This window comes from Protobothrops mucrosquamatus, unplaced genomic scaffold (genome assembly GCF_001527695.2).
Source record: "Protobothrops mucrosquamatus isolate PMUCROS unplaced genomic scaffold, P.Mucros_1.0 scaffold21, whole genome shotgun sequence".
In the NCBI taxonomy this organism is placed as follows: Eukaryota; Metazoa; Chordata; class Lepidosauria; order Squamata; family Viperidae; genus Protobothrops; species Protobothrops mucrosquamatus.
In genome coordinates this window covers 2,327,551-2,353,407 of record NW_015386406.1, presented here as the reverse complement: position 1 = coordinate 2,353,407, position 25,857 = coordinate 2,327,551, and the positions used below count along the sequence as shown (strand labels likewise).

Here is a 25,857-nt window from a genome sequence, read left to right as displayed (position 1 = left end):
TATAACATTCTACTTCCCATTATCAACAAGTGTTGAATAAAATTTAAATATTTAAATTACTGGCTTCAAAACAGAGATTAAGCATTTTTTAAGAATAGATCCTGTGTTATGAAATGGGATGAATTAAGATACGAGATTTTTAACACATATTATCAAATTTAATTTTTACATAGAAATTAATTAAAGTTTTATGTCAATATATTTCTAAAATTCAGTATTTACTACAGAATAAACTGGCTCTGTAGATCTCTTATCTCTCCTAGAAAGAGGATAATCTGTGTTTACTGATTGTCATTATATACACTACTATAATGTAGTGGCCAAAATTATCTGAGATGTACCCCAGATCCATTTTATATGCTGCCATCTGATTTTTAACAAATGAATAAAGATGGCCCAAAGAAGAAAGTTTTCATCTTCACTAGAGTACTTCACATTTTTGTGTCTTTTGGACAAAGTAAATTCCCATGAAAATACTATATATTTTTTTTAAGGAAAACGTTAATCAGCAGCAATTCTGTTGCATATTTTTATAGTTTGTTGTTACAACAAACATTTACATCTGATAAATCCAATTAAAAATTGTTTATGTGATACAGAGCTACAGAAATCAGTGCTGTGTGAGAATAATATTTTCCTAATCTGTTTTATCCATAATTTATCTCTATGAATTGATTCTGTTTTTCTTAATGTTGTCTTATTCTACAAAGTACACTTTTTATGCTAATTTTCCAGCTTGGAATACTTATAGTAATCAAGACTGAATACATGATATTCTGCTCTGTTATACACTTTTACTAGCCCACTTCTGTATCTTGAAAAGTATGTAAACCTAAGTGCAGTTCTAGGCATCTATGTAATATTATTTCAGAATTCCTCCATGTTTGCTGAAACATTTGGAGTTGCTGGATTTGAATCTTGAGAAATGGCTGCTACTGCAACAATCCTTGGAGATCCAAGAACCTCAGTAACTGAAGGGTCCAATTCACCTGAGGTAACAATAGCAAGGGCTGTTCCTCCACCCTTCTTGTTCTGATGTGTTTTGACATGCTTGGAGAGATGATCACTTCGCATAAATCTTTTAGAACACTCTGGACATTCAAATCTTTTCTCCCCTGTCAAGAAATGTTCAAATTAACATCATGGGCAATCATCTATGCATAATGTAGTTCAGTGCCATGACTAACAATTTTTCCTGTAAGTATACCTTCAATGTAACAATCTGATGGGAGAAAGAAGTATCTGTTAAAACCAAGTGCTGCTTAAAGAGCCAATTAGAGCTTTTGATGGGAGGAAAGGAAAATGCTGGAGAAAACAGAAAACATGTGGGCTGCCGGGATATGATTGCTGGCAATGATGGGGATAAAGGATTAGTAGGTGTTGTCTGTTGCAAAGATTTTCAGTTTAGATGATAAAGTCTGCCAAATAGTTTTATTAAATTGAAGGTTTACTGTATTGAGACATATATTCAAAAGATTCTCAATGGAAAATATTTGTATTGATATTTAAAGTGAAATACACAAAAATTTAAGTAATTGAAATACTTGTATACATGTATATGCATACATTTAACAGAAGAATTTGCTAGATCTTTTTAGGTCCTTTCTTCCTTTTCTTTACAGTTATGACCAATTCAAAACATCCTAAGTAACTCTATATTTATGTATTTCTAAAGTGTTTGTCATATACAACAATGAACCCAAGTAACCATAAATTAAGAACATCCTCTATATCAACACCAAAACATAAAATGTCTTCTACATGCACTTAACTGAAATGCTTTTGGAGTGAAAGCATTTTAAAATATAGGCCCCACAACTAATACAACAAAAAGATTATTCCTGATTGTTGTACAGTTTACATCTTTAGGAAATACAGAGATCTTATAGTGTAATCATGAAAGCCTCTAACAATAATTGCAATAGTTGAGTAGATGTATAAGAAGAAGACAATTCAAGCGGATCCTGGCTCCAGCTCATTTAAACACTTCTAGGTTAATATTTCAAATCTGAATCAAGCCTATTAATAATCAGTAGCCAGTGCAATGTACAATGTACAGTGAGGGAAAAAAATATTCGATCCCTTGTTGATTTTGTATGTTTGCCCACTGATAAAGAAATGATCAGTCTATAATTTTAATGGTAGGTTTATTTTAATAGTAAAAGACAGAATAACAATAAAAAATCCAGAAAAACACATTTCAAAAAAGTTATACATTGATTTGCATTTAATGAGTGAAAAAGTATTTGATCCCCTATCAATCAGATTTCTCGCTCCCAGGTGTCTTTTATACAGGTAATGAACTGAGATTAGGAGCAGTCTCTTAAAGGGAGTGCTCCTAATCTCAGCTTGTTACCTGTATAAAAGACACCTGTCCATAGAAGCAATCAATCAGATTCCACACTCTCCGCCATGGCCAAGGCCAAAGAGCTACCCAAGGATGTCAGGGACAAGATTGTAGACCTACACAAGGCTGGAATGGGCTATAAGACTATCGCCAAGCAGCTTGATGAGAAGGTGACAACAACTGGTGCGATTATTCACAAATGGAAGAAACAGAAAATAACTGTCAATCTCTGTCGGTCTGGGGCTCCATGCAACATCTCACCTCATGGAGTTTCAATGATCATGAGAACAGTGAGGAATCAGCCCAGAACTACACGGGAGGATCTTGTCAATGATCTCAAGGCAGCTGGGACCATAATTGCCAAGAAAACAATTGATAACACACTACGCTGTGAAGGACTGAAATCCTGCAGCGCCTGCAAGGTCCCCCTGCTCAAGAAAGCATGTTACAGGCCTGTCTGAAGTTTGCCAATGAATATCTGAATGATTCAGAGGAGATCTGGGTGATAGTACTGTTCTCAGATGAGACCAAAATTGAGCTCTTTGGCATCAACTAAACTCACTGTGTTTGGAGGAGGAGGAATGCTGCCTATGACCCAAGAACACCATCCCCATCATCAAACATGGAGGTGGAAACATTATGTTTTGGGAATAGTTTTCTGCTAAGGGGACAGGACAACTTCATCGCATCAAAGGGATGATGGACTGGGCCATGTACTGTCAAATCTTGGGTGAGAACCTCCTTCCCTCAGTCAGGGCATTGAAAATGGGTTGTTGATGGGTATTCCAGCATAATGACCCAAAATACACAGCCAAGGCAACAAAGGAGTGGCTCAAGAAGAAGCACATTAAGGTCCTGGAGTGGCCTAGTCTCCAGACCTTAATCCCATAGAAAATCTGTGGAGGGAGCTGAAGGTTCGAACTGCCAAATGTCAGCCTTGAAACCTTAATAATTTGGAGAGGATCTGCAAAGAGGAGTGGGACAAATCCCTCCTGAGATGTGTGCAAACCTGGTGGCCAACTACAAGAAATGTCTGACCTCTGTGATTGACAACAAGGGTTTTGCCACCAAGTACTAAGTCATACTTTGCGAAGGGATCAAATACTTCATTAAAATACAAATCAATTTATAACTGTTTTGGAATGTGTTTTTCTGTAGTTTTTTGCTGTTATTTTATTTCTCATTGTTAAAATAAACCTACCATTAAAATTATAGACTGATCATTTCTTTGTCAGTTGGCAAACGTGCAAAATCAGCAAGGGATCAAATAATTTTTTTCCTCACTGTAGCTATATCTGCTGCATAGTAATCTTTTTGTTGCATTGTTCACTAACAATAGCATCTATGCAAGTGCACAAGGATATCACTCAATGAGTAATTATAGTTACACAGAAATGAGACTATTAATAGCAAGTACTTAGACTTATGTACCACTCCATAGTGCTTTATAGTACTCTCTAAGCGGTTTACAAATTTCAGCATATTGCTCCCACAATCTGGGTTCTCATTTTACTGACCTTGGAAGGATGGAAGGCTGAGTCAACCTTGAGCCGGTCAGGATCAAACTCCAGGCTGTGGGCAGAATTAGCCTGCAATACTGCATTCTAACAAATGTATCACCACAGCTCCTAACATTGTTAAAAGTCATAAAATATACTGTTTGCCCTCAGAGCAACTTGGGCCTCCAGTAAAATGTTTATTCTATGAGCATCCGTTCCATTCCTGTATGTCTAGAAAATTCAATATCCAGAACAGGAAATTATCTCTATCCTTTATCTAGAACTGCCAGGCACAGAAATTCTCTGTTACCGGCATCTATTTATGCTAATTAGATTTTACTGAGCTTGTCGCTATGTTCTGATTCAGATAAGTCTTACAAACTAAGCAGTATTTCAGGAGGATTCTGATGATGTTATTCTTCAAATTGCCTAAGAAATAATCTGAGGAGCATCAGAAATAAGATGGTGATTTTCAATGCAATACAACTACCAGAAGCCAAAAACTTTACTCTGTGACCAACAATCAAATAGGAGTTCGGCTTCCAGATTGGTTTATGCTCAAAATTGGAGAAATAAGGGAATTTCAACGGAAGAAGAAATCCTGTATAAAATTTTATCATGTGCAGAGATGGACAGGCTTACAATGGCTATGAAAGATAAGACAGAACTGGAATATTTCGAAATCTGGGACAAATTTTATCGCTGGTATGAATCAAGGAGAACTGCTCGGATCTTAAGCTAACGATAGGATTGAAAGTATGTATATTAACATGTATATTAACATATATATTAACATAATACATCTTCTTACTCCAAATGTATCTCCAATTCCTACTACATAATTCAAAAACATAGTGCTCTTTGTTTAACAATCCTTATAAATGAGACCTTACGGTGCATACAGGTAAAAACAAATAATTGTATTATAAATAAAAAACTTTTATTAAAAAAAAAATAGGACTGAAACTATTTTTTTTCTCACTCACAAGGATGATCAGTCAATAGCACTAAAAGTAGTTATAATTATTGTTAAAGGTTACCAAGAAATCAGGCAATTATAATATTTCTATTCCTTAGGACAGGATACTCATCATAGCCAATTCAATCCCAAAATAAGATCTTGAGTCTAACTGAAGTGTGTTCTAAAATACTGGTTTTCTACAAGATTATTTCAGCTAGTCCACCACCATTTTTTGAGCATCCTCTCAAACAGAAATGCAATGATTAAGCAATCATGATTCAGTGTGACTTTTTAAATGGTTAAGATATGTATTCTTTCAGTTAGCTTCCAATTTACAGTACATCTTGTACATCTAGTCAAAGAGTACTCTTCATACAATTTCAAATGAGCTTTCATTTCCAATAATCTAAAAAATTAAGCTCAATAAGGACACTGAAGTATTAATCAGTAAGTTCTGACTGAAGGAAACATATTCAAATGTTATATAAGTTTAAATGCCAGAACATTAAAATGTAAACAAATTTTATTTTTTAAATATTTATCTAAACTCTTCACTCACCTGTATGGGTTCGTCTATGTCTCTGCAATTCATCACTTCTTGTAAATCTTTTCCCACAGAAGATCCAATTGCACACAAATGGCCTTTCCCCTGTATGCCAGCGAAGATGTGCCCGGAGATGAGATGTTTTCCCATATACTTTACCACAGCCTTCAATATGGCAGATATGTTGTTTCTTTTTTCCTGGTTCATTGCTGCTTCTATCAAATACAAATCACTATTAGTTAAAGTCAGAAACCATTTCAAATAAGGGCTAAGTTAATAAAAATAATGTCATTAAAGATGTAACAGAAATATGTAAGCTGAATAAAAGCTTTGATCCTGAGAAATTTGATATTTAATACTAATTATGGCAAATACCTTCCATCCCCTTCTCTACAATTAGGGCATGAACAAGCAACTCTTCTTAATCTTTTGCCAGGCTGCACTTCTTGATCAGATGCTTGCTGAGCTTGTTGCAGCTGCACTTGAGTTATTTGATCAGGACTAACAGCACCCATTGCTGCATTAGCTATACCTCCAACAGCTACAGTTACAGGAGCTATTGTTGCTTGCTGTACTTTCACTCCTCCATCTTGTCCTTGTTGTTGACCTAGAAAGTAAGAAAAAATCTTAAATTTCTTAATTAATATGGTGAGATCATAACATATTCTTGTATCTTGTTTACTACATAAAAATCAGTTCTACAGGTATATAAAAGCAAGCCATATAAATACTTCTTGTATGCATATTTCAAACAGAGGAAAGGTATTCCAATTTTATTAAACCCAACATTTTTAAATTAAATATGATATTATTAATACACAAACATAATCTCTGCTAACTATAAATATTCAGTAATTATGCAATGACAGAATTACTGAATTCCTCATTTGAGATGGTACATTGGTATCATGGCTGCAGTAATTTCCACACTGCAAAATAAAACCATTGCAAAAATGTCTGTGGAGATTCTCAACCATCCTGGTCATAGTTGTCTCAAAGGTCCTTTTTTCCAAAAGGCAACTGGACTGTTTTTTCCTTAGGAAGAAGAAGGAAGTATTTTGTGTATCATTCCCTCCCCACCATACCAAATGATGAAGCTTCTTGAATGAAAAGCTAAAAGATTCTGAAATCAATGCTCAGTTTCAAAGAAATGCATAAAACAGCTCAAAGGAGTTGTAGACCCAATAAAATACTAAGAGACAATAGGAAGAATAACACTTTGAACAGCAAAAAGTGATATATGAAAATGAAGAAAAAGTTACAGTATTCATCTCCTTCTTTAAAGTATATTTACAAGAAAAATGTGCATCAAAGAGCAACTGATCAGAACACACTGATTTAATGATGCCAGTAACCAGGGTAAAGGAAGGGACTAGAGTGCTCCACTTGGCCAAAGATCTTACAGTCATACCATAGGTGGAACATTAAGAAGTACATATAGTTATATCAGTTCAAAACAACAAAAGAGGGAAAAATCATGAGGACATGAGGAGAAAAGATTTGCTTCACAGGAAGAAGAGATGGAGGTGAGGTGATGAGAATGGATAGTAATTAGATGAGAAAATAAAAGCAAATCTACTTTATCTATTCCGTTTTTTTAAAGTCTTTTCCCAAGTCACTACCAATCTTCCAGGGTATGTGGGTGTTCCAATAGTTATGTTTATTTATTTTTATTTTTTTTTATTTTTCCAAACTCTCTCCCATACATATACCGTGATATTTATCAGATGTTAACATACATTCTTTTTACATTCTTATATATAAGATACTTTTAATAAAATGAAATAAATACATACACATGACTTCTGGTGTTGCTCACCCATTTCCCCTTTCACTGTATCCACACTCCTTCTTATCTACCTTCTTTCTCCTTTTCTTCCCTACTTCCCTCTTCTTCCTCTCCTCTCCTCTTTCCTTCACCACTCTCCTCCCCTTTCTCCCCACTTCTCCTCTTCTCCTCCAACCTTCCTACTTCCTTCCCCCCTCCTTTACTCTTTTCTCTCTCCTCTCCTTTCTTCCCTCTCATCCCTCTTCAGATACAATTCAGGGGTAATGTCCGAGCAACTCCTCTCTCCAAATTTCCCTATCTGTATTATATACAGTAAGATTAATTTTCTCTTACATTAATACTTCTATTTATCTAACCTTCTCGGTATATACTTCTATAAATATTTATACAACCTCCAGTTATTCAATACTGTGTCGCCTGGGTCTCCCTCCTTATCTGCTCCTTCTTCTTCCACCTAAATTGATGTTAACTGTCTTTTAACCGTATTCTCTTTTCAGCCAATCATAAAAAGTTCCCCAGATTTCATAGTACTCTGACTCTGTCTTATCTTTAATCGTCATTGTTAGTCTATTCATTTCTGCACATTCCAGTATTTTCCCAATCACCTCTCCCTCTGGGGGGGCTTTCAGTGCTTTCCAATTTTGTGCAAACACAATCCTGGCTGCTGTAATTATATGAATAATTAAATATGTTTTCTCTTTACTGTATTTCCCTGGTAGAATACCCAACAGGAATATTTCTGGTCTTAGTTCTATACGTTCAACATAGTAGAAAAGATAGGTACAAGATTAATATAAGGTTATTCAAAATCGAAGATGTGTGCAGGTGGTGTATACCATCTTCCTTGGACCATAGACTACTGTAAAGGTTGTAAAGTATCTGGACAGGAATTTGTAAAATCGTAATCTTTCTGGAGACATGTGCCATCTGTAAAACATTTTGTACATATTTTCTTTATATGCTGTCACCATTGTCAATTTATAGTTTCTTTCCCATAGTTGCTGCCATCTATCTAATTCAATTGTGTATCCAAAATTCCTTGTCCATTTTATCATTGTCTCTTTCACTTGTTCCTCCTCCAACTCCATATGTAGTAGATAACTTTACATTTTTAATCCATTTTTCTTCCGTTCCTGTGAGTATTTCATCTAACTCTGTTGTCCCCAAATTAACACCATCTATTTTAACATCTTTTTCATATCTAAATTGTATTTGCGTTCTCATGTACCAATCCATCTTTATTCCTTGTTCCTCTAATTGTTGTTTGGTTTTCAACTCCCCCATATCTGTTAGTAAGTCTTTATATCTTATAATGTTTCCCATGTTAAGCATTAGCGCCTCCATAGTTGAGAGCCAATTTGCATACTCGCTTACCTACTTACTGTTGCAGCCAGGCCTCCCATAAATCAATACTTGGCTCGCCTCGCTGGCCCACCTCTTCTGCAGTGCCCCCCAGCCTGTATTTCGCCATCAGAGACCTTCTGGAAAGGCCTCTGATGGCGAAATGCAGGCCAGGGTGTGCTATGTGCGTCAATCCGGAGCTCCATTCTCAGCTGCAGAGGCATTTCCTTTGGCCGCAGAAGTGGGCCGGCTGGGTGGGGTTGTCACGAGGTGAGACCATGAAAAAGACATCCCCCCAAAAAATAAGATGTTGGCTATTGATAAAACTTTTCAGGGATACTAAGAAAAGTGAATGACTGTCCATGAACAAAAGCTTGCCCCTTATAGGTATTATAAAATTGTTCTCGTACAACCATAGAATTTGTATGCGTGGGGGTGTCAGGGTGAAGTCAAATGCACATATTATAGATAGATCTCAACTTATGACCACAACTGAGCCCAAAAATTATGCTGCTGAGAAATTTGTTTAGTGAATTTTGCCCCATTTTATGACTTTTCTTGCCACATTTGTTAAGTGAATCACTGCAGTTGTTAAATTAATAACATGGTTGTTAAATGAACCTGGTTTCCCCATTGACTTTGCTTGTCAGAAGGTTGCAAAAGGTGATCACATGACTCCAGGACACTGCAATCATCATAAATGTGAGTCAGTTGTCAAGTATCCAAATATAAATTATGTGATCATGTGGATGCTGCAAAGGTCATAAATGTGAAAAATGGTGATAAGTCACCTTTTTCAGTTCCGTTGGAACTTTGAACAATTATCCGTGTGAACTGTTGTAAGTCGAGGACTATCTACATAATGAAACAAAGTTATAATTCAAAATCTGACCCAAAATCAATCCAGGTCGAGTACCAGGAAAATGCATAGATCTGTTTTCCTCAGTGATTTATATCTATATTTGTAAAATAAACCTTCCAATATTTCTGCAGTCCAACAGAATCCTGAAGAAGAATTAGAATGCAGAGAGGACATGCTTATTTAAAAACCAATTATCCCTCACCCCTCCTGATGACAGCAATCAAGTAAGCCACTTGATGGGCTCCATCCCACTCTGGAGCCTGCAGACCCATTAGTGAAACTAGGTTTTTAGGACCTTGCAAAAGTGTTTTGAAGTGGGGGCCAATCTTATCTCCATGGTGATAATGTTCCATGGTGGGAGACACCATGGAGAGGTATGGCCATTTCCATTCTATATCCAGGCCTGAATCCTAAATGGAAACAGTCTAGATAATGCATTTCATCCAGGAACCTCTGGAACTGCCACACAACTACATTCTCAACCACCTTCCCCAGAAAGAGAAGTTTGGAAACAGGTCGAAAATTATCCAATATGGTGGAGTCTAGTGATTGGTTTTTAAGAACAGGGCAGACCCCAGTCTCTTAAAATAGTGGTGCACCAACATTTCCCACAGGGAAGCATTAATCATCTCTAGAATCCATCTCCATGTTACTCCCTGGAAGCTTTTGCGAGCCAAGAGGGGCATAGACCTAAAACATAGGTGCTTGTGCTCATATTCTTTAGAATTTGTTTACTTCCTCAGGAGCAACAGAGTCAAACTATTCCCAGATAGCTGTACAAAACCCCACCCTGGGTACCTGCACCAGACCAGCAACCATACTGGCATCTAACTGGGAGTGAATCTCAGCAATTTTGTCTTCCAGAAAAATCAGCGAATTCCTCAGCATTTCCTCTCAGGTAGACTTCTGTATCCTCCTTTCTTAGGAGATGGTTCACCTTAAAGAGGGCTGTGGGCCAATTATATGCAGATGCAATTAGTGTGAAGAAGTATTTCCGAATTGCCATGACGTAAGCTTTAATAGCAGCTTTTATCAATATTTGATTGAGTTTATCCCGTCTTTTGCCAGTAGCGCTCTAGACATCTCTTCATCCGTTTCATCCCTCTCAATATCTTTGTATATCATGAAAGGTGAAGAAATCTACAGATTAGGAGGTTGCATGGGAGCTATCCTATTCCGACCCTCAGAAACCTTCCTATTCCAAGCGATGACAAGGAGCTTGGGAGGAATACGCAGCAGATCTGCAGTTATAACCCCCACTTCCTTCTGAAATCCATTTGGGTTTATTAGTTGCCAGGGACAGATCAAGGTCCTGCCTCTCTGGAGGGGTGTAGAGATAGAGGTACAGAGAGAGAGAGAGAGAGGGAGGGAGGGAGGGAGAGAGGGGAAAGGAAGGAAGGAAGGAAGGAAGGAAGGAAGGAAGGAAGGAAGGAAGGAAGGAAGGAAGGCCGGGCTCGCCAGTGCTGCTGGGCAGATGCGCAGCCAGGCCTGCCCAGGTGATGCTGAAGCCAGCCAGCCCTTCTGCGGGAGCACAGGGGGGAGAGCGACTACCCCCAAGCACCATGCCTTCCTCCCTTCGGGCTCCCTTGGCCTCTCCCCCCTCCTGGTTGGGCTGGTCAGATTCCCCCCGTGGGCAGCATTGCACCTGTCCCCGGCCAGCCCTCCTCCTCCTTCTGTGGGCGGACCGTGGCTTACCAAGCTGGGCGCCTTTCCCTGCACGCGTACTCAGGCGGAGGAGCCAGGTAGCAGCGACTCTCACTCCCCTCTGGCCTCCATCTGCCCAAGGCCCGAGCTTGGTGTGCCCGGCTGGCCAGTGACGGGCTGGAGAGCATGGGATGGCGACAGCTGCCCCGGGATGAGGGGTAGATGGGGTGGGTGCTCCCGATGTCCATAGGGGAAGAAGCGGCGTGGAGGCTCCGCACCGTCCAGTTCCGGCACAGCACGAAAAGCGACGCAGCAGCCCCACGAGTCTCTGTTCGCAAATGCGCCCCCACCCTGCCAGGCAAGCGGAGCCATGGCGGCTGCCTGCCTGTGCTCTTCTGCCCCAGCTGCAAAGCTGGCCACGGCCACCCTGGCAGCGCCCACCCAGTCTGCCATGACCACCGTAGCCACGCCCATCTAGTGGACCATGCTCACCCAGCACCCAGCGATACATAGATGGGTTTTGGGTTGCAGTTTGGGCACTCAGTCTCTAAAAGGTTTGCCACCACTGACCTAGAATGTTATTTCTATTCCAGACTATACCAATACTGATTAAAGATTCCTCTTTTAAACAATGGGAGAAAGATATATCTAAATTTATTTGGCAAAATAAAAAACCAAGAATTAAATATAAGCTTTAACAGGATGCTAAAGAAGAAATGGTCTGGGTTTGTCAGATCTTACATTACATTATGCTTATTCTTTGATATGATTAAAAGATTGGATAGTTTGAAAAACTCAAGGTTGTTAGACCTTGTAGGTTCTGATTTGAAATTTGGGTGGCATGCTTACTTGTAGTATGACAAACTAATCATATCATTAGGCAATCGACTGGGCATGTATGGTGAAAATATAAAAAAAGATTGCTGACAAAGTGCCACTTTGGCCATCACCTCATGAAGCACTACATAGAAAAGAGATGCTATTGGAATGTAAATATAAAATATAAATGTAAAACATATCTGGATTTATTGATATTTGAAAAAGAAGGATTTAAGATAAAAACAAGAGAAACTAGTTAAGTGGAGGATTTGTTTGTGATTGGCTTAATTATTATAGAATTTTTGAAAGATTTAAACTTGATAAAAATGTTTTGTTTTCACAGGAGTTAAATCTGAATTGGATATCAACTTATGTTCTGGGGATGATCACCTAATACAGTGGTTCTCAACCTTTCTAATGCCGCGACCCCATAATACAGTTCCCCATGTTGTGGTGACCCCGGGTGCCAGGGGCGTGGCCAAGTGGGTGTGGTCACCAAGTGGGCGTGGCCACCAAGTGGGCGTGGCCATGTTGTGGTGACCCCCAACCATAAAATTATTTTCATTGCTATTTCATAACTGTAATTTTGCTACGTTATGAATCGCAATGTAAATATCTGATATGCAGGATGTATTTTCATTTTTACAAATTGAACATAATTAAAGCATAGTGATTATGCTTTCCTCTCTCCCTCTCTTTCCTCTCCCTCTCTTTCTCCCTTCCCTCTCTTTCTCTTTCTCTTTCCTCTCTTTCCTCTCCCTCTTTCTCACTCTTTCTCTTTCCTCTCCCTTTCTCTTCCCTTTCTTTCCTCTTTCTATCTTTCCTCTCTCTTTCCTCTCCCTTTCTCTTCCCTTTCTCTTTCCTCTTTCTCTTTCCTCTTTCTCTTTCTCTTTCCTCTTTCTTTCCTTTCCCCTCTCCCTCTCTCCTCTTCCTCTTTCCTCTCCCTCTCTTTCCTCTCCCCCTTTCCTCTCTCTTTCTCTCCCTCTTTCTCTCTTCCCTCTTTCTCTTTCCTCTCTTTCTTTCCTCTCCCTTTCTCACTTTCTCTTTCCTCTCCCTTTCTCTCTTCCCTTTCTCTTTCCTCTCTATCTTTCCTCTCCCTCTCTTTCTCTCTTCCCTTTCTTTCCTCTTTCTCTATCTTTCCTCTCCCTCTTTCCTCTTTCTCTTTCCTCTTTCCCCTCTCCCTCTCTCCTCTTCCTCTTTCCTCTCCCTCTCTTTCTCTTTCCTCTTTCCTCACTCCCTTTCCTCTCTCCCTTTCTCTCCCTCTCCCTTTCTCTTTCTCTATTTCCTCTTTCTTTCCTCTCCCTCTTTCTCACTTTCTTTCCTCTCCCTCTTTCTCTCTTCCCTCTTTCTTTCCTCTCTTTCTATCTTTCCTTTCTCTTTCCTCTCCCTCTCTTTCTCTCTTCCCTTTCTCTTTCCTCTCTTTCTCTTTCTATCTTTCCTCTCCCTCTTTCTCTTTCCTCTTTCCCCTCTCCCTCTCTCCTCTTCCTCTTTCCTCTCTCCCTCTTTCTCTCTCCCTCTCTTTCTCTTTCCTCTTTCTTTCCTCTCCCTTTCTCACTCTTTCTCTTTCCTCTCCCTCTTTCTCTCTTCCCTCTTTCTTTCCTCTCTTTCTATCTTTCCTCTCCCTCTTTCCTCTCTTTCTCTTTCCTCTTCCCCTCTCCCTCTCTCCTCTTCCTCTTTCCTCTCCCTCTTTCCTCTTTCCCTCTCTTTCCTCTCTCCCTCTTTCTCTCTTACTCTCTATTTCTCCCTCCCTCCCTCCCTTTCTCTCCCTTCCTCTCTCTCTCCCTTTCTTTCTCTCCCCCCTCTCTCTCCCTTTCTCTCTCTTCCTCTTTATTTCTTTCTCCCTATCTTTCTCCATCTCTTTCCCTCTCTTTCTCCCTCCCTCCCTCTCTCTCTGATGGGGAATCAATTTGGAGGTGGGGAGGGGAGTGGCCGAGGGCTACCTGTGCGACCTTGAAGTGGCCACCTTTGGAAGTACCAACGCTGCTCCAGCCAGGCTCGAGCCGGGCAGAGCAGGTGATGGGAGAAGAGCGAGGCGATCGCCTTCCCGGCAGCCGGGACTCCGGAGCGCCTTCCCAGCCAGCGGGCCCTATGGTAGCGCCGGGATCGCGCAGCTCCCTGGGAAAGGAACTTCCTGCCACACTTCTCAGGGGGTGGGGCACCCGAGCACAGGGTTAATCAGAGGCCCCGCAAGGGGGCAAGCCTGCATGAAGAGCCATGCCCTTTCTGTGGGGGAAGGACATGATGAGGGAGCCAAACAATCACGGGACGAAGATGCAGCCAGCCGCTGGAAATGCCATGCAGGAAAAAGAGTTGACAGCAGCCTGCCGGGCGGCGTGCGTGACTCTGGCACACCTTAGGACTGCCCGCCGGCGCCTGGTTAGAGCAGGTGGCCGGTGCTCCATTGTGGTCGGCTCTGGCGGGGCGGGGATTCCCTGGCATCATGGGAAACGGCACGGCAACGTCAGCAATGGGCGGGGCATCCCAAGGCCGTCGGCGCCTGGTTGAAGCAACTGGCTGGCGCTCTGTTGTAGCCGGCTCTGGCGGCGGCGGCAGGGATCCCCCACAGCTTGTGGCTTCTGCTGCAGTGCCCGGATCGGTTTCCCACAATGGAGCATCGGCCGGGAAGGAGCTGCTCCTGCCTGCCAGCCCCAGAGCTGCGCCGGGCGCCAGTGGGCCAAGGCGGCCTCTGACGCCGAGGGAGGTGGGGCTGGTGGTGGGGGAGGCTCCGGCGCGGCGCAGAGGGCAGCCGGGCAACCAGGAGGCGTGAGGACCGGCTCAGCTCAGCTCCCTCTCTCTATTTCTCTCTCCCTCTCAAAGATCCTTAAAATCCTCCTTCGCCGTTGGAGGCCGCCTTGGCCCTCTGGCGCCCGGCGCAGCCCTGGGGCTGGCGGGCAGGAGCAGCTCCTTCCCGGCTCGCCGGGCTCCGGGTCTCAGAAGCGGCCAGGTGGCGGGGAAGAGGGCGAGGCGGCGGCAATGCCCGCATCTGCGTTGGAGGCCAGCCAGCCGGCCTGGGAGGGGAGAAGCGGTGCCTTCCGAGCGGGAGCTGGCGCTCCGGCCGCACCCCTCTCGTGTGCAACGAATCGGGGAAGGGTTTGGCAGTAAGGGCTGCGCGGCGTGGAAAGGGGCTCCCGCGACCCCACCACTGCGATGGCGCTTAGGAGGCTGGAGGGGCGGGCAGGTCCCGGAGGGGCGGCTGGGAGAGGGCAAGACGTGCCGGGATGAGGATGGAGGGCTCCAGGTTGGCGGGCGCGAGAGGACGGCCAGCAGCTCTGAGGCGCGTGGATCCTCCGCGCGGCTTCTGAGGCCCCGCAGGTGACGCCGCTTGGCTCTCCACCAGGTTCTCCACCAGAGCCTGCCCCCTTCCCCGGGCATTCCGGCCCCGGACCTGCACCGGTCAGCTGATTTGATTGATTTGATTTTTGATTTTGATTTTATTAAATTTATACCCCGCCCTTCTCCCGGAGGACTCAGGGCGGCTTACAGCCAGTTTAAAACAATAGTACAGTACAATACAAAATTTAAAAAGATTTAAAAATAACTATTCAGATTTGGCTGCTCCTACTAAAAATTTAATTTAAAACCCCTTTAAAATACCCCTAGGCCAGTNGAATTGGGGGGGGAGCAGAAAACAGGGGGGGGGGGGAGGCATTAGAAAATAAGCACAAGGTACCTGGTGCCTTGCAAGGGATTCCCGAGTGTTCCGCAATTGTTTTTCCTCTCTCCTCTGCGCGAGAAAAACTTTTGCCGCCTAAATCTGAAATGAATCCCTGGGGAGGGCTGGGCCTTGCTCTGCGCCTGCGCTCTTCACACGCCGCCTGCAGGGCACATTTGGTAAAGTTTGTGCATGCCGGCTGCCGCCAAGCACAGGGAGTAGCACAGCTAAGGAAAAGGGCAAAAAAAAATGGCGGACTGCGTTGTTTGGTGGGCAAAAAAATGGCGGACTGCATTGTTTGGCGACCCCCGTGAAATGGTCGCGCGACCCCAAATGGGGTCGCGACCCACAGGTTGAGAACCGCTGACCTAATAGCTAAAGTATATAAAATGTTACTTAAGATCAACCTGGAAGACAAATATGTCAAAGATTCTATGGTATAATGAATGAAAAAAATGTGTATAACATAAATAAATGGAAGAATGTATGGACTAATGGTTTAAAATTTACTTTGAATTAGTTTTAAAGAATTTTTTTACAAAATGATTCTCTAATTATACTTTCATAATGTATGAATAGATTTTTAACCAGAAAAATGGAACTAAGAAGGCTATAATATATTTCTTAGAAATAGTAGATCCAGCTTTCACCAAACAAAATTGTTCAATCTCTAAAAGCACTAAGCAGTTTCTTCTCTGAGCTACAGCCCAAATATAACTCAGTGGATTAAGAAGGACCTGACACAGAATACAACTGATTAAAGCTGTATGCTGTTCTATATTCCAGCACCAATAAAGTAAGTATCTCTATGTATCAGCAAAAGAAGCAGCACTGAGAAAGATATATATATATGACAGTGAGATATATGCCATCTGTGTTGTCTAACATCATGGATAATAGCTAGTTCAACCTTCAGGATGAAAATGATTTTCAATCTCATGCTCAATATTAAACTAAAAACCAACCATAGTAAAGTATGTATAGTAAAGTACCCATAGTAAAATATAAATAATGTAGACACTTCTTGAATTTCAGTGACAAAGTTGATCACCTAGTCCAGGGGTAGGCAACCTTGGCTCTTTTATGACTCGTGGACTTCAACTCCCAGAATTCCTGAGCCAGCATGGCTCAGCTTGGAAACCTCTCCCTTTCCCCTCAGCATGGCTGGCTCAGGAATTCTGGGAGTTGAAGTCCACGAGTCATAAAAGAGCCAAGGTTGCCTACCCCTGACCTAGTCCCTAATTCTATTTCATAACTTTTTTTAACACCAATTGATACAAAGGCCTTTAACTGCACATGATAGTTACACAGTACATTTTTAAAAGTAATGAGCTTAATTGTATCATACTGCATTTCTTTCTAAATTATATCCCAAATTAAAAATCTGTTTGCCATAACAAAAGATAAAATATCTTCCTGGTTCACTTTTACTCAACCTATTTTTCCTCTACTTTTGCAAAAAAAAAATTCACCTTTCCAAAATCACCACTCAGAATTCTTTTACACATAGCTTTTTTTACACATAGAATCTTAGTGTACTTAATTTAAATATATTTCTGTCAATGTATTCCAAGGTGATTTAATATAAATGGATCAAGCTTCCCTTAAAATATAATGATGTCACTTTGTTACAGATCATACTTTCTCAACCTGGTATCTTTTGTAAGGTTGGTCTTACATGCGCAAACAGTATTTGGAAAGTTGGAAAAATAATATATAATAATGACATATATTGTCATTATATAATCTTTTAATAGACATGGTTTAAACCTAAACCATGTTCCCAGGAACAATTCTTTTTCCATGAGGTTTCACATTTCAAATATTAGTTATATGGGAAGAGAGGCAAAAGTTAGACAGACACTATAGCAAGGTAGCCCTTGAGTCATTCATTTCGCGATCGTTCAAAGTTACAAAGGCACTGAAAACAGTGACTTATGACCATTTTTCACACTTACGACTATTGCAGCATCCCCAGGGTCATGTGAACAAACTTTCGATGCTTGGCAACTGCCATGTATTTATGATGGTTGCAGTGTTCTGGGGGCATGTGATCAACTTTTGTGACCTTCTGACAAGCAAAGTCAATGGGGAAACCAAATTTACTTAACAACCATGTTCCCAATTTAAGAACCTCAGTGATTCACTGAACAACTGTGGCAAGACAGATATAAAATGGGGCAAAACTCACTTAAAAACTGTCTTGTTTAGCAACGAAAATTTGGGACTCAATTTTGATCATAAGTCAAAGACTACTTGCATATAATAATTTATGAAATTAAGAAACGCTACCAACATTCTTATGTAGAATAAAAGATGGAAAACAGAGTGCTCCAACTATATGCTTATATTGAACAAAGATGGACAGTAATCTTTTTCCATTTCCAATAATTTCCAATATGTTCTTAAGATAATTTTGAATTTTTCTCCAATTGACTTAATTTGAACATTTAAAACACCACTCAACATCACAATTAGTTTGGTTAAAACTATAATGTTGCACTGAAATCTGAAGAGAGAAAATAATATACTACAAATCAACATAAGCAATAAACACCAAAGCACATTAAGAAATCAAGTAATTTGTTTACACATGGAAAATACTGACAATAGTAAATGATTGGCTATGGGGTAATGATAGATTATAATTTCAGACTGCTAAATATCAAATTTAAAACTAATTTTAAAAACTTCAAGTAAGCCTTCTCATTATTGCATTGCTTTTTTTAAGTAGATGAGTAGTGAAAAATGTATTCGTGTCAATTTAAAATAACATTTTTTAGAGACTTGTGTTACTGTATTTACTGCAATTGTCTGAGAAATGAGTCTCTTTATTCATGTGGAGTAAAATATTAGAAGTTTATACCTAATTAGACAGAATGCTTAGCATTATTATTAAAGACCATTTATACTTTTTGTTTAGTCAATTAATGGAACTCTAGGAAAATGAGCACATGATCTTTGTATAAAGTATTTAAAACCAGCAAATTTATAGTAATCAGACTAACCAGCATATAATATTTAAAGACCTAGATTCATAAAATATACTGCATGATCTTAATGTTCTTATTGTTATTCTTGGTAATCATTTCTCTATTTCAAATCTTTAGATTTCTCAGATTGTGAAATCTGTCTATATTAAAAGATATACATAATATTTTTAAAGAACCTTGCTGCAAGTCAGTGCCTGAAATTATAAACACATTGTGGCTGTAGCTAATGTTTATCTATTAAATTATATTTTCCAGCTATATTTATGAAATCCTGCATTATTAAAGATTCCTACCCTCTCAATAATTACTCCTCTTTGCTGTTTGATATTAAGAACTTCCAATATAGCGTTCAACTTTTAAAAAGTAATAAAGCACAACGTCATTAAAAATCAAAAGGACAAAAACAATATACAACTATTAAAAGCCTATAACAGTGGTGGCGAACCTTTTAGAGACCAAGTGCCCAAACCGCGACCCAAAACCCATTTATTTATCGCTGTGTGCCGGGTGGGCGTGGCCGACTGGGTGGGCGTGACCTCAGTGGTCACAGCCGACTGGGTGGGCATGGCCACAATGGGTATGGCCACCTCGATGGTGTTTGTGGGGAGGGACACTTGTGGGGGCCGGGCAGGGTTGGGGGAGATCCAGGGGGTCTCTGACAGGTGGGGCGGTGGACTGGAGGCTCGTCCTGTGGGGTGAGGTGAGGAAAGGCAGGGCGGATGTGCCAATTGCGGCGGGACAAGGCAGTGGCTGGAGCAGCTGCTGCCTGATACCATCAGCCCCCACACACACAGAGGCCAGCGAGCGCATGGAGGCTGACAGTGTCCGTCAGCAGCCACAGCATACTGGCTGTCCTGCATAATGGTGGACTGGCCACAGAGCCTCATCGGTGTGGATGGAAATCGCTCTGGGATAGCCTGAAAAAAGCCTTTGCTTTTTTGCTTGCCCAGCCTGGGCGCATCCACTTGACGGATCTGACGGGGGTGGCTTCTGCTGCTGCTCTGACCGGTCAACCCTGCAGAGAAGCAGAAGGGGCAGCTGGTGCGCAAATCTACTGCGTCGGGCTGCTAGTGAGCAGCTGAGGCGGCTCCAGACCCCGGCTGCCCCTCCACCTCGTCCTGCTTCCCTGCATGGATGGCCGGTCAGAGCATCAGCAGAACCCACCCCGATCAGATCCGTCGAGTGGATGCATCCAGGCCGGGCAAGGGCTTCCTCCCCCCCCCCCCTAAATCAGCGAGAAGTAAAACCTCTCTTATTACGGCTTAGTTCACAATCATAATAAAAAAAACCTTTGTTCCCGAGAATTTTTTTCCTAGCAGCCAGGCAGACGAGCAGAGCGCTCAGGCAAGTGTCCCAGAGCCGTTTCTGCCTGCGTCTTTCTCATTCTCAATTCTCTTGCCCGCATGTTGTCTGCACCCCACCCACCCCAATTGCTCTACGCTTCGCAGCCCAGGGAGTGAGATTCACCCCGTCTCAGGGCCTCGCTCTTCTGCCTGGTGCTGGCAGCTCCATCATCTGCAGCAGCCGGAATAAGAGGCGGGTCACAGCAGCCCATTAATCTTTTTGCTGCATCGGCACCTGGGGGCTTGCTATTTCCCCCCCTCCACCCAAAAATCTAGGTCGAGGTACAAACTCAGCTCACATCCTTTGCTCAGGAGGAGCAACTTATTATGGTTGTGAACTAAGCCATAATAAGAGTGGTTTTACTTCTCGCCAATTTATGGAGGGGAGGAAGCCCTTGCCCGGCCTGGGCGCATCAACTCGACGGATCTGATGGGGGTGGCTTCTGCTGCTGCTCTGACCGGCCAGCCATGCAGGGAAGGAAGAGGTGGAGGGGCAGCGGGGTTCTGGAGCCGCCTCGGCTGCTCACTAGCAGCCCAATGAGGCAGCAGATTCACGTACCAGTTGCCCCTTCTGCTTCCCTGCAGGGCTGACCGGTCAGAGCAGCAGCAGAAGCGACCCCCATCAGATCCATCGAGTGGATGCACTCAGGCCGGGCAAAGGCTTTCTTCAGGCTATCCCAGAGCGATTTCCGCCCGCACCGATGAGGCTCTGTGGCCAGTCCGCCATTATGCAGGACAGCCAGCATGCTGTGACTGCTGACGGACACCGTCAGCCCTCATGCGCTCACTGGCCTCTGTGTGTGTGGGGGGCGATAGTGTTAGGCAGCAGATCCGGAAGCGAAGCTCTGCCGATCATCCTTGCGCTGGTGGCGGCGGGGGAAGACAGGATCTGGCATGCGGGCACCCTTTGCCGCTGCTGCTGCACATTGTCCCATGTGCGCCTTCGGGTGGGGAGGGGAGGGCATCTGCTACAGCTCACCTTCCTCCGCCACTGCCCCCACCAGCGCGAGGATGGTCGACACAGCTTTGCTTCCAGATTTGCGGCCGGCCGGGCTTGGCGATGCAGGGATCACCGCCGCCACCTCCTGCTTCTCTGTGTGGTTGGCCAGTCAAGGGGCTCAGAGCAGCCGCCGCCGCCCCCGTCAGAGCCACTTTGTAGACAGGACTCACACCAGGTGAAGGCTCCTTTCCGGCCATCCCGGGGCTGTCTCCGCTCACGCCGATGGGGCTGCACTGCAGAAGGGAGATGGCGGCTCTGATTTCACTCACTGTCCCGCCAAAACTACTCCTTTTATACATTCTCTCACCCCGCCCAGCTCTTGCAGCTGTTTCCGGACTGCGCATGCGTGGAGAGGGGGAGGGGCCCAGAAATGGCGTGAGTGCCCACAGGGACGGCTCTGCGTGCTGCCTGTGGCACGTGTGTCATAGGTTCGCCACCACTGGCCTATAAGGAATAAGCCAAACTATGTACCTTTTTATTATCTTATCATTTATGAGCAAAACTTCAAAGTTCTACTGAATTCACTTCACATACATGGTTTCAAATCTATATTATGTTTAAGAGCACATTTTACGTTAGGAGAGAATACACAGCTTATTTTCCATATTGTTATTCTGTAGACAGTATTATATTTTATTGAAGTTCATTAACATAGTTTTTAAAAAGTACATAATTTTATTCAAGTTGTTCTTACTTCATACACTAAGAGAACACTGTTGTTTTTGCTTACTATTGTTATGTACAATTATGACAGATGAAGGCTCCAAAAAGGATTAACTCAAACTGTGCTTGAAAGATATTCATTCATTCATTTATTCAGGATAGCTTACAGTTAGCACTATATATATATGAAAGTATATAAATGATACAAAAGAGAAAAAAACATATGATACAAATGAGCATAAGAGCAAAATACTCAAAACAAATCAAAACAAAACAGGGAAAATATAGAAGCCCTCCCAATCACTGTCACCCAAAGCCTGGGAGAACAACCAAGTCGTTAATAGTTTCCTGAACAATTTAAGGATGGGAGCCATATGAATTTCTGGATCTCATTTGCAAAAATGACAGTGTTGTACTGATAAGACATCTCACCAATATACTGATGGAAAAGACAGTTCTGAAAGATGGTTTAGTAATAATTGTGGAGTGAGGCAAGGCAGAAGCAAAATCATGGTTAGTCACATTCTTATAAAACAAGAATGGGTACATATAATATAGATATTAAATCTCTGTTTTGCATTCAATCCAAAATTATCTTCCTATGTTAAGAGTAAAAAGAAATAGATGAGGATTTTAGTAATCATTATTCACATTATATAATAAATTCACAGTATCAGCAATCTTTTGAAATGTAATAAAATTCAAAACTACTTATTAGATCAAAATGTACTGTATTGTAGTTTAAAACTAAATAAACTTTTTACATAATGTCTTTATGTAAAAAGTGAAAGAATGTATGCAGTTAAAATGTAATAGTCAAATATGACCTGCGCTTGAAATTATGTATGCTTTTCTTCCACTATTTTTTCCTCAAAGTAATTATAAATAACCATATTTTGGCAGTGGGTTTTTTAAAAAGAAAAACTATCACTTACATTAAGTAATAAAGTTTTTAATCACTGCATCTATAGGAGAAATGACAAAATAATTCTTATAAATTCTTTTAGAGAGAATTCATCTGATTCTCTTAAAAAAATGTCAACTTTTGAGTCAAATATTTTTCTTACCAAGAGAAGATCATGTTTATATAAATGCATATCTATTATCTACAATGCAGGTAAAGAAAATGCATCTCTTCCATACTTTGTAGATCACTTTCTTAATTAAGAAATGGTGACTGACTCTTATACTATTTATAATATTACTAACTCAATTCAAAATGGAACTCATTAATTCATTTCTCATTCATAAGCAGGATTGTTTTCCCAGGATTATTTATTCATAATTAATAGTTCTTCCTGGAAAAACAATTGATTGTAACTTTGAACAGTCACTAAACGAACTGTTAAGACTACTGTACTGTAATGCTTGCAAAAGGATAGGACTTACCTGCAACACTTGTAATAGTAACTGGCACTCCTTGCACTTGAACACCTGCAGCACCCAAGTTGGCCACACTTACGGTTTGAAGATTAGGCACTGAAGCAATCTGAGCAGCATTAAGTGTTATTGGTGTGCCAGCAACAGCTACTGGTGCTATTTGCGCAATTGTACCACCACTTGAAGACACAGGGGTAATAGTTAATTGCTGGGGTAGCCCAGCATTTTGAACTTGGAGATTTGAAAGACTTTGAAGATTTTGGACTTGTACTGTCTGCCAGCTGATTTGTCCTGATGGGGTTAAAGTTGGTGCTCTAATGAGTACTTGTGTTGGACTCACTGCTTGCAGCTGAATATTTTGCAATGACTGTTGCTGAATAGCCTGAATAGTTTGTCCTGACTGAAGCTGGAAAGATTGTGGAGAAATTGCTTGAATGATCTGCTGCTGAGGCTGTTGGATCTGGATCTGCTGGAGAATAGGCTGACCTACTATTTGAACCTGTTGTAGTGAATTTGACTGATCCTGTACATTTTGCAATCCATTGGATTGAAGCTGACTAGAATTTTGTGCCTCTGTTTCAGATGTGGTAGTTTGAGCTTCTTCAGTACTAGTTTCAGAACTATTCGCTGTGCTTGCATACTGGCCTGTTTCTCCAGTATTAACTAATGTTTCATTGCCTGTTAATGCTGTGGAGGCTGTGGTTGTGCAAGTGGAAGTAGGAGATTCAGGCACAGCACTAACAGAAGTTGTTGTGACAGGTGTGGACAACAGCTGGTTTCCATTGGATAGCCCACTATCAGTGGATTGGACAACTTGTCCAGAACTACTACCTGTTGCAACATTTATTACAGGTAATGCTAGAGTCACTCCCCCAATATTTATAGGCAATGAAGTTACAACTTGAGCCTGAGTACCAGCAATAGGTAGCTGCAATGGAATAGAAACACCAGGCCTAATCTGGACAGGCACTGTTTGATTTGCCAAATTCTGAGCAATAAAATTTCCAGAAGCTGTCCTATTTGCAGTTGCAATGATAGCTTGATTATTCCCTGCAGGAATAAGCTGAATCTGACCCTGTATATCTTGCAGAGCTGTGGCATTAGCAGGATTTATCTGAATTTGTTGACCTTCTGTTGTCTGAATTTGTGGAATCACTTGGTACCGAACGCTACCACCTGAATTCTGAAGTTGGATGACTTGAAATTGTCCTGAAGTTACTCCAGAAGAATTACTTGATTTAGTTTTTGAGGGAGATACATTTCCATTGTTGCTATTGGAGGGATTTGCTATAGTTGAAATAACAGAAGATGTTTGCTGGTTGTTGTTTTCTTTTGAAGCAGGAGGAGCTGCAACAAGTTGCCAACCATTTCCAGCAAGTTGAGTTGTCACTAATTCCAACTGCTGTGGTTGACTCTGAAGCTGAACCAAACCCTGACTTGGATCTATAATAATCTGTTGTCCAGTTGATTGATTATCACCAGGAGTTCCTATTTTACTGCAGGTTGCTGCCAACAGAGCCAGAGGGGAGGGCTGAGAATCCTAACAAAAATATTATGTGTATTAGAACCTAAACTATAAAAGAGTAGCAGTAACAGCATTCTACATATTATTTAAAAAAATACCTAACCATAAAGTTATAAAAAGGTGTTAACTAGGAAATTCCCACTCAGCTAATAATTTCTTCTTCTTCTGAAGTCTTTCAAGAACCTCTAAATTTTGATAAAAATCCATCCCATCTGGAAATACATGTAAGTAATGTTTGCCATCTCCCTCTCTCTCTCTTGTTTTCCTCCACTCTTTTAGACATTTTACCTGAGAAGCTCCAGTTTTTTTGTTCCTATTGTTGTTCTCAGCCTCAGGAGATTTCTCTCCCTCAGAAGGCATAGTTTCCTCCTTCTTTTGATCTTCAAAAAAATAATAAAAAAAAGAAACAACATTTATTAAGCATCATCCTGCACGCCTATTTTTGCACAGAAAATAATCAGAACGTTCTCACCGGTCCCTGGTCCTCCATGCTTTTGCTAGTTGAAAGCTACTGTCCACTTCTCTAGTGGAAAACAGGCACTTAAGAAACGTGGTTTTAAACCCGGCCTACAGGGGCTGGCGATGAACGCCCAGAAAGGGGAGTTTTGATTGGTTTCTGCTATCGGAGACTGTAAGGCAGAGGGGAAAAAAACCACCCACAGCCCTCCCCCTCCTCCTGCCCCTAAAGCATCCACGGCTACTGAGTGGCCCAGGATGCTTTAGGGGCAGGAGAAGGGAGGTGCAGGGGAGGAGAAAATGGGAGGAAACAGAAGCGAAGGAGGGATGGATGGATGGATGTACACAGGAGGAGGGTTAGGAAAGAAAAAGGGAATGGAAGAGACAAAAAGGAGGGAGGGCAGAGAAAGGGACTTGGGAGGAACGAGGCGGCTGGGTGGGATGGCGCGGGAAGGCAGCGGAGGCGGGAGGGAAGGAGGGGGGCTACGTACCGCTCATCCCGCATTAACGCCCGCTGAGGCGCGGCTCGAGGAGGAGGGAGGGGAGGGACGGAGGGCGGGGTGCTGGGGGTAGCGGCGAGAGAAGGCCGGTCGCTGGCGGAGCTGGGAGGAGCAGGTCGGCCTATTTTTCCACGAATGGCCGCCGCTGGGCTGTGGCGTAGCTGCCCGTCTCCGCCCGCTGCCGTCGCCTATCTCAGCCCTGGCGCCTGATTGACAACTTAGAGCCGGACGAAGGGGGAGAGGGAGCAGAGGAGGGAGGAGGGCGGGGCCCGGGGACGCCTAGGCTGACCCCCCCACTGAGGAGCCAAGCGAAGCAAGCGGCAGCTGGCCTGAAGGAGAAGAAGGGGCGGGGGGAGGGAGGGAAGGCGAGGGGAGGAGCAAGGGCGGTGCTAGGCTGGAGCTGGATCCGGGCTTGAAAGCAGGTCGGCTTGTAGTGAGGGCCTGCGGCCGCAAAGGCCAAAAACGACTAGTCTGAGGGAAAGGTTGCCCCCCCCCCTAAGCAGACGCTAGGGGTAAGAAACCAGGCGAAGGGGCTCGTT

The 25,857-nt window shown here is 42.4% G+C and overlaps 1 protein-coding gene across 1 annotated transcript; it reads right to left on the bottom strand.

Moving 5' to 3' along the window:
• Positions 1-660: 660 nt before the first annotated feature.
• On the bottom strand, positions 661-24,737 carry SP4 (Sp4 transcription factor). Its single transcript, XM_015810807.1, has 5 exons — positions 24,651-24,737; positions 22,847-24,377; positions 5,727-5,958; positions 5,367-5,566; positions 661-1,115 (listed from the first exon to the last, which is right to left on the bottom strand). Exons 1-5 carry the CDS (start codon positions 24,720-24,722, stop codon positions 868-870), a joined length of 2,283 nt encoding a protein of 760 aa, XP_015666293.1. The 5' UTR covers positions 24,723-24,737; the 3' UTR covers positions 661-867.
• Positions 24,738-25,857: the final 1,120 nt, after the last annotated feature.